We start from the raw sequence: 9,021 nt of genomic DNA, 5'->3' as shown, positions 1-9,021 counted from the left end.
GCGGCTCGCAAGCCATTATACTCATTTACACCCATAAGGAGAGGGGAGTGATAAGCCTGACTCATGAGGTTATTCACATTCTTGTAATATTCTCTCACTTTCAAATACCATATCACAAAATTTATATTTATTCACTATTTACTCTCAATTCATATAATTTATTTCTTGTTTCAAAAGTGATCACACCTCCATATCACCTTATTAATAAAATACTTTTTATCAATTAAGTAATAATAATAATAATCATTATTATTATTATTATTATAAAATCAAAAAGTACATTTTGAGTGTATATTAGATTATTAGGGGTCTATTTGATTATTTTTCTTACAAATTATAGGTATATTTGATTATTTTATCAATTACTTCTGCGAGTAAAAAATATTTGAGCTTGAAGTTGGCTCGGTTACATAACGGGTCGGTTTGGCGCTAACATTCCAATAAATTGTGGAGGCAGACTGAACTCACTGAAGGGTTTCTAAAGGGAAACCATGTCGGAAGAGATGGAAGTAGAAGCAGCAGAGCAGCATCAACTCAACACCAAAACGGAATCAGGAGAAGTTAGTGATAACCAATCGGACGAAGCCTCCTATTCTTGGCCTGTAATTAACTACGACCTTTCACCGTATCGTACTCACCACTTCTTCAACCAATTCCGCACCACATCAAACCCTAACAATTTTTTCAAGGGCGTCAAATGGTATATTGCCATATCTACACATGCAGATAGAGATACATTTGCTTGTTTAACAATCATTTAATTTGCCTAGTTCTGCTTTGGTGTAGGTCCCCTGATGGCTCTTGCTTCCTCACTTGCTCTGACGATAATACTCTTCGCGTATTCACATTGTGAGCTTTTGGATTGCAGTTTTCAAGTTAAAAGATCGTATTTTAAATAAACTTTGCTCATTTTACCAAAACGGAAGTGAAAAAAAAAAGAGAGAAAGAACTACTGTAATAATCTTGGCGGTGCGAGAATAACAGTTCTTAATCTTTTTGACATTTCACTTTGTCTTTCTTTAGACCCTATGATGAAGGTGGATACCTTGTGGATAATAGCTCTGCAGCTGAAGAAACTGGTAAGTTTTTCTGTTATGCAGTCTTTTTGGACCTGTAAAATTGTGTTTTGTGTATTGTATTAATGGTTTGATCATTAAATGTATGTTGCATTAATATTGAACTTGACTAGCCTTGACTCTAAGTTGTATATTGATACTACAACTAATAATATGCAGATTCCTATTCAGCAAGTGTAGTAGTTAGCGAGGGAGAGTCTGTGTATGACTACTGCTGGTATCCTTACATGTCTTCTTCAAGTATGTTAGTTACTTGGATTAATCTGGTGACACAAATTGCGGGTTATGGAGAAGTAATTTGAATTTGGTTGATGATTCAGGTCCAGATACCTGTGTATTTGCAAGTTCTACTCGTGACCATCCTATTCATCTATGGGATACTTACTCTGGACAGGTATGCGATGTCGTCAATTCATTATCAAGATGTTTATTTGACATAAGTTCTTTAATCCACTCTTACAATGGCATACATCATTTTATAATCGAAGGTTATTAAGGTACTTAATGATGCACTAAGTTTGGAGTGTTTCATCTACAATTGACCTTTTGTTGTGAACTTATTGATCTCAGTATCTGCTGATAACACTATATTTACTTGGAAATTGCAGCTATGTTGCACATATCGTGCTTATGATGCAATGGATGAAATCACAGCTGCCTTTTCAATTGCTTTCAACCCTTCAGGGACTAAGTAAGCTTCGACTATTTAAGATTTGATTTCTTCAACGGTTAAAATCCTGTCTTGCAGTCTTTTAATGGAGTCTTATCTTATCCAATTAGAAGATTTCTTGGCAAAAAATTGATTGTTAGTAAGTAGTAACAATACTAGAGACTTAATTTGTTTTTCTTTCTTTAATTTTTTTATTTTTTCTAATGTACAAACTGCTGCTGGTTTGTAAATAAATAAAGTTTATACATGTGGGCATATATGCTTGTCGATACTGATAGGAGTGATTTTGATTGCTGATTGCCTAAAGTACAATACAATGCCTTAATAGTTAGTGGTTAGTGACACTTAATATTGGTGGTATGATAGGTTACATGTTGAATATTCAGTTCTTCATTTCATGAAACTGAATTGAAATTGCAAGGAAACATGTGACTAGCTGTGGGTGTAGCTAATGAAAATTCAACCAACACTCATAAGTTTGATGACAAAAGTGTTTTAACACCTATCCAGAATGCAAATTTCCATAATTAGCCACATAAGCATATTTGGTAAATGTAGTTTTATAAAGTGAAACTGTTATTTTTTGCTAGGATCTTTGCAGGTTACAACAAATCTCTTAGAGTATTTGATATTCATCGACCTGGAAGAGATTTTGGACACCATTCCACTCTTCAGGGAAACAAAGAAGGGCAATCAGGTATTGTTGGGTCGTGAAAAAATTATAAAGCCTTTGAAGACAAAAATAGACTTTAGGTTGATGACATAAATATATTGTCTTGTGTTTGAGTTTCAAGAAGCTTGCACTAACTCTTTATCCACTTCCGCACAACATTTAGTGCACACACATATTGAGGGAGTTTTATGCACCTGTTCAGACTGCTTTCTTTTCTTTTCTATTTTTTCATCATTAACCTACCACCCTGATCTGGCAGCTTTCTGAAAGCAATGAAGGAGAGTTGTTTTTAAGTTTTATTTAAGTTTGCATATCTTTGCACCTATTTACATCACACAGAATCTATCACGCTGGTTGGAAGACTTCCTGAATGTAATTAAGGGAAATCCTTCTGATGATAATTAACATTAGGGTTGAAATCTTTTTGCACCTATTTACATCATTGTTTCTTGGTTTTGTACTTTCAAAATCTTTTCTTTTCTTGCACTTTACCTATTGTGTTCTTTGAAGTGATGGAAATTTCAATATTTCTGTCAGGCATTATATCCTCAATTGCTTTCTCTCCAAGCAAGAATGGATTGCTGGCTACAGGTTCATATAGCCAAACCACTGCTTTGTATAGAGAAGATAACATGGAATTGCTTTATGTATTGCATGGCCAAGAAGGTGGTGTTACTCAAGTAAGTTGGGACTTAGCCATCCTTTTTAGTTATGCACATAATTTCAAAAGTACCATTGAAGGGATCAAGCAAGACACACTTTTCAGGTGCAATTTTCAAAAGATGGAAACTTCTTGTATACTGGAGGCCGTAAGGTAAAAGGATTTGGACAACTATATGCAACTCTGATGTGTGCATCATATAATTATCTGAATATGCTGACACAGTTAATCTCTGTCTCTTTGTAGGATCCTTATATTCTTTGCTGGGACATTCGCAATACTGTTGACATTGTTTACAAGTAAGTTTTTATTGGATATAGTATCCCTATGTTTATTGTATCATTTAAATTGTTGAATGCTTTTTTTTTTTTTAAACAATTGTTGAATGCTTAGTTGCTGAAAATGTGTAGAGTTCATGCTTTTCATCGCTCGTTTAACAAAATAAAATATTTCATTTCATCAAAGAAGTAATATGTTCCTATTGATATAATTACAGTTGGTAGCAGTGTTTTAGTTGATATTTCTATCTTGTTCCCCTCTATTCTGTTTTATTGCTCTCGGATGATAGCTATGCTTGGTTTCAGCCCTATGTGAAACTCATGTTGAATGTTAATCCTATTGTTTTTTTTTTTTTTGAAAATTCAAAAGAGTTAATGATAAATTGTTTTTATTTTGTTTTAATATTTTATAATTGTTCATGCTGAGAATTCCATTTGCATGCGTGAGCACATCTCTCTCCTTGACTCCTAGAGCCCATCTTTCTTTGACTGGTAGTGATAGTGATTGAAGTCTGTTATTACTAAAATACTTAAAAGAGCTCTAAATCATTAGTTTTTTCTTCCCTGCAACATGCAAATAGGCTGTACAGATCATCTGAAAGTACAAATCAGCGGATACATTTTGATGTGGAGCCTCATGGGCACCACCTTGGAACTGGTGGGCAGGTATCATTGTATCTTCACTATAGTTCTGCATCATAGAAATGAACCGGGTTGCAATGATATTCAATGACATAATTCTATGTCTGCTCTTCCAGGATGGTTCAGTCCATATTTATAATCTTCAAACAGGACAATGGGTATCAAGCTTTCAAGCTGCATCAGGTATTGCACTTTATTTTGTTTGTTCAAAATACCTTTGGGTAGTGCAGCCTCTGCCAATATTCTTCTATTGATAATAAGTTGATTTACATCCTTTACAGACACTGTCAATGGTTTCTCCTACCATCCTTTTCTGCCAATGGCTGCCACTTCGTCGGGGCACCGAAGATTTGTAGGTCTTGATGACTCGTATGAGGATATGGTCCTGAGCGGTATCCCCATTAACTCATAATTGTTTAAGTGATTGCATTCTTCAAATTTTAATTTTTCAGCATTGGGTGTGATTATTATGACATGGTTTTTCACTATATGTTGACGAGTTCCATTCACTATTTTCCCATTGGTTAAGACTAAATTTGATTTAGAAAACAATAGAAAACTTATTGTTAGAGATAATACTCATGACAAATAATACAATGTTTTCCTTGTGTAGGCAACGAAAACTGTCTCTCGGTGTGGAGCTTCTATTCATCCACTGCAAACACTGATTCTGCAGATCAAGACATCCAACCCGAGGATTCTAAAGTTACAAATGGCCAACCGGAGCTAGAGAACCTCCACGATCAACCTTGACTTACAAACCGGCCTCATATGTACTCTAATTTGTTTTGCATAACAGGTAATTCTCTTTGGATTTACATGCAGATTCTGCATAATTTTGTAGGTTGTACAAGTCTTTCTTTGGCTCATCCAGTTTCTATGAACCTTTGACTCACTGTAGATCAGAAAAATCACCAAAAATTTATCTGTTGATTTATATGTTATTTCCTGTCCTTTTTCATTCTCAAAATATGCTTACCAGGTAATTAACGGGAGTATTATAGTGTGTAATTCAAATGTGTTTTATTTGTATTTTCCCACTTCACCAACTCACCAAGTCAATGATCAACTATATATATGCAATTTCAATTAGTCAAAACCACATATTTTCAAGGTTTAGTTCAACTAAAACATAAATAAGACTTTTAATAGTTTAAACATCCATATATTTATCTCATAAAATTGAATGTCCACTAATATGAATACGACCTGCTATATTGAATTATCCCAACTGGTAGACTATGAGCATCCTATGTAATTATATAATTTTCAATAAATATTTTATTCTAAAATAGTTAAATATTTGATGCGAATATATTCGTATCGTGATAGAATTATTTGATGCGAATATAATTTATTTATAAATGCAAAAATTATGTTAAATGAAAAAATAAATAAATTATACTCTGTAACATGCACGATTGCACGTCGAGCAGACCACCTTTTGACGTCAAAAACGACCGCGTAAAGGCTAATGACAGCCGCCACTCTACTGTTCTCAGCTAAAGCCGCTTGTTTACGTTTCCTACTCAGCTACTCCGTATACGTCCAAAAGCACGATGTACCGTCACCTCCCTATCTCCTAGCCGTCCGTTTTCCACGCCGAACACGTGGCAGAATAAAAACCCTTCGTTGATTTTTTATTCGCACGGCGTGGCTGTGTGCGTGGCGAGTTTAGCCAAAATCCTTCAAATGACGTGTGAGATCACTAAACGTGGTAGCTAAGCTACCGACAAGCCGGCTTGGACCGACCAACTGCCACCAATTACCGTCCTCCTCTCATATCACTCCACGTGTCCAATTCAAATAATTCGGTGTACCAAGTCCATATTGTAATTTAGACCAAATACATAAATATAATTGTGTAGATACATATCAAATTTTGTATAAAAATAATATCGAAGGAATAATGTAATTATAGTAGTAGCTTTGTTGGTAATTACAATCTAATTTATCTATATTATCTGCTCATCATGATTGCAATTAAATTTGTGTCTAAACTAGTGATTTTATGTAGTAAATTTATTTTTAAAAAATAAAAAATATATTAATATGGGTGTTAGTTAAAAGATCTCAGTTAAAGCTTTTTAATGATATATTTTTTATGTATTAATTTTATTTATAAAAAAGAAAAGGAAGAAAAAAAATTAAGGAGGTGAAGTCATAGGAACCTACTCTATAGTTTATACGGAGTACATAACTAACGGCTAGTTTTGTATTTCCGCTTATTTTTAACATACGAGCCAAAAGGTAAAGTCATAGGAAAATTCGAGACCTTTCAAGCAATTTGTGGAAATTAACGTCTGCTTAATTTTAACCTACGGACCAAAAAGTAAAGCCACAGGAAAATTCGAGTCCTTCGAGCAATTTCTGGAAATTAACGTAAAAAATATATACTTACTGGAATCTGGATAGATATAATTCAAAAAATTCCAAATAAAATAAATTTAAAAATTGTGATTCTGTAATGCTTATCCATAAAAAAGTTAAAATAATTCCCACTCTTTTATTATATTATATATTTTAAATAATAAAAATAAAATTTGATCTCAGCCTCAGGGTATAATTTAAAAGTGAATTTACTATGAACAGTGAACTCTTTAGTCCACACCCACAATATAATAAAATTCAAAAAGAAAGTTGATTTTCCGAATTCCAAGGCCCCTCTATATAATGAAAATTCGGACTTTTCCCAAGGCATAGAGTTGGAATTTGGAAGGCGGTTCATAGTGACATACAGAGCACAGGTGCATAAAGTTTCCTTCTATACAGCACACCTACATAAATTTTCTTGCCGGAGTTTCCTTTTATTGAGCAATCTCAATTTATTGCTATCCATAAATTTAGGGTTTGGTTATAGTTTCAGAGGCACGGTTTCTTGAAAGATAGAGAGAGGGGTTTTGCTTGGATTTTGGTTTCTGGTAGTTGAGTTGGGTGGTCTAAAAATCAGATCTTGAAGAGGAAAGATGGCGCTTTGGAGCAAGTGTGAAGGTGGGTTGGGGTTAGGGCTGGTGAGGAGCCATTCGTTTGGGAGGAAAAGGGTGGTCTTGTCAGCTATGGAGTCCGATGATTTCCTTTCCACCACACCTCCAAAGAAGCACTGCCCTGAGGTTTCTTTTCCCATTTGTCAGAAGTCTGTTCTTGAGGCTTTGCCTCAGGATGTTCTGGTAAGCTCAGATCTCATTCACTTTCTGTTCATATATTGATGTGAATATGTTTGTTTTGCTCTGCAATTAATTGGGCAATTTAGTACTAAATTTGTATTCCTTTGCATGATTTGATGAATTGGTTATGGTGAATGTAATTTACATTCTGATTTGCTATAGAGATTATTAAGGCCACTTGAATAAGTATGTAACTGTGATTGTATCTGCTTGATTCTCTGCAAGCTTTACTATATGTATCTTGAACAATATACTGTGAAATATGTATCCTTTAATACAAACTTTACAGAGATTTGATTTTTTTTTTCAATCTAAAATGCAGATTAGGATAGTTTGTGCTGTGGACCATGATGATTTGAAGAGGCTGTTTCATGTATCAAAGGCTATTCGAGAAGCGGTATGCCTTAGTTTGTGAATTACTGCTATCTTTGGATTAATTCTCCCAAGTGTGTTGGTATTTACATTTTTTTTTTCTTTTGCTGATGAACAGACATTGATTGCCAAAGATTGGCATTTTGAATATAGCACACCGAGGAAGACTATTGGTTTCAAGAGCCCAATTGATTTCGAGGATTTGGGTGAGTTCAATGAGGTTGAAGCACCGAATGCACCAAGGCAGTCGAGGCTTCCAAGATCTCGGGTTAGCAGAAAAAAGCTGGCTGGTTTATCTATTGCCCTCTTTGCATCAGACGACGAAGAGGACTGGAGGTGTAGGGAGTCATATCTGCAAATGGAAGCAGAGTTATAGTTCTGGAGTTAATGAAACAGGTCTTGTACATGCATTGTTGTACAAATATTTGTGTTTTTTTTGGATTAGAGGGTGGGATTTGGTGAGTGATGTTGTTTATCAGATCTGCACTATTTGTACCCTCACAGGCCATTTTGTTCTTCAATCCATTCATTGAAGATGGGGTGGCTTGACTATATATGTCTGTACAAGTTAGGGAGGGAGAAGGGGAATGATTTATTACACTTTTCAATAAGTTATGTTGGAGGATTGTGCTGCCACTTCTGTTTCCACAAGAGGCTAAGATGTACATATCAGTCTCCACTGTAGAGTAAAACATTTGGAATAATGAAATTAAAAAAAAAAGAAGGTAAAAGGCTTAGCTTTTTGGTTCTTTGCAGTAACTTTCTGGCTTCATACTACTTCTATAATGGCTTGAGAATAAGTGTCAGTATCTGATGTTGGATTGAGCTGATTGATGCTGTATTGAAACTTAACTTTCAGGGAAGAATTGTGTTCAGATTGTTAAGATTAGCAAAAAAATTAGCTACAGGACATACATGTTGTGTTGCAGAAGAAAGAAACTTAAGGTGGAGGCCTCTACAGACTAAGTTGAATACAATTTTGTGAGTGTCCATTGGCATGCGAAGTGTAGTCCCGTACAGGGTTGCATACAATTTAGTGTGGTCATGAACATTTCGAAATGTATTTGGAGTATAGTTTTTTTTTTTTTTTTATAAATATAAAAATTAATACAACAGAAAAAAGCTTTTGAAAAATGTATTTCTAATCCGGTCGACACAAAAAACATATTTCGGTCTTGTTTGGTAAATAATCAGCCTATCAGCTAATTTTGGTTTATTTGACCACTATTAGTTGGTAAATAATAAGTTTTTTGTACCTCCAAAATGCTAAAATTCAAAAGACTACTCAAAGCAGCCTTTTCAATTAGCTTTTTGAGAAAAAAAATTATACCAAACAGCTATCAGCTAACAACTAATTTATCAAACAACTTTTTACAATCAGTTAATGTTATCAACAAATCATATCTTCTAACCCAAACAACCAATCCAATCAGCTAACAGCCATTTACCAAACAGGGCCTTTATAAAATCTTTTTTATATTGAGT

The 9,021-nt window shown here is 34.4% G+C and overlaps 2 protein-coding genes across 2 annotated transcripts; both read left to right on the top strand.

Annotated features, from left to right (window-relative positions):
- Nucleotides 1-428: 428 nt before the first annotated feature.
- On the top strand, nt 429-4,970 carry LOC116028755 (telomerase Cajal body protein 1). The gene is made up of 14 exons (XM_031270570.1): nt 429-700; nt 787-849; nt 1,024-1,079; nt 1,236-1,316; nt 1,397-1,470; nt 1,685-1,767; nt 2,337-2,443; nt 2,957-3,099; nt 3,186-3,233; nt 3,327-3,379; nt 3,940-4,024; nt 4,117-4,183; nt 4,282-4,392; nt 4,614-4,970. Exons 1-14 carry the CDS (start codon nt 492-494, stop codon nt 4,751-4,753), a joined length of 1,320 nt encoding a protein of 439 aa, XP_031126430.1. The 5' UTR covers nt 429-491; the 3' UTR covers nt 4,754-4,970.
- A 1,715-nt stretch (nt 4,971-6,685) lies between these two features.
- On the top strand, nt 6,686-8,295 carry LOC116028273 (F-box protein At1g61340-like). The gene is made up of 3 exons (XM_031269921.1): nt 6,686-7,167; nt 7,487-7,561; nt 7,655-8,295. Exons 1-3 carry the CDS (start codon nt 6,967-6,969, stop codon nt 7,910-7,912), a joined length of 534 nt encoding a protein of 177 aa, XP_031125781.1. The 5' UTR covers nt 6,686-6,966; the 3' UTR covers nt 7,913-8,295.
- The last annotated feature ends 726 nt before the right edge of the window (nt 8,296-9,021 follow it).

The sequence above is a fragment of the Ipomoea triloba genome, chromosome 9 (genome assembly GCF_003576645.1).
Source record: "Ipomoea triloba cultivar NCNSP0323 chromosome 9, ASM357664v1".
Taxonomy (NCBI): domain Eukaryota; kingdom Viridiplantae; phylum Streptophyta; class Magnoliopsida; order Solanales; family Convolvulaceae; genus Ipomoea; species Ipomoea triloba.
Note: the sequence above shows the minus strand (reverse complement) of the source record. Positions and strands in the feature narration are given on the sequence as shown.

Coding starts and splice junctions, on each gene's coding strand:
- LOC116028273 (XM_031269921.1), top strand. CDS start 6,967: ATGGCGCTTTGGAGCAAGTGTGAAGGTGGGTTGGGGTTAGGGCTGGTG. Junction 7,168..7,486: donor CTTTGCCTCAGGATGTTCTG/GTAAGCTCAGAT, acceptor TCTAAAATGCAG/ATTAGGATAGTTTGTGCTGT. Junction 7,562..7,654: donor CAAAGGCTATTCGAGAAGCG/GTATGCCTTAGT, acceptor GCTGATGAACAG/ACATTGATTGCCAAAGATTG.
- LOC116028755 (XM_031270570.1), top strand. CDS start 492: ATGTCGGAAGAGATGGAAGTAGAAGCAGCAGAGCAGCATCAACTCAAC. Junction 850..1,023: donor ACTCTTCGCGTATTCACATT/GTGAGCTTTTGG, acceptor GTCTTTCTTTAG/ACCCTATGATGAAGGTGGAT. Junction 4,393..4,613: donor TGAGGATATGGTCCTGAGCG/GTATCCCCATTA, acceptor TTCCTTGTGTAG/GCAACGAAAACTGTCTCTCG.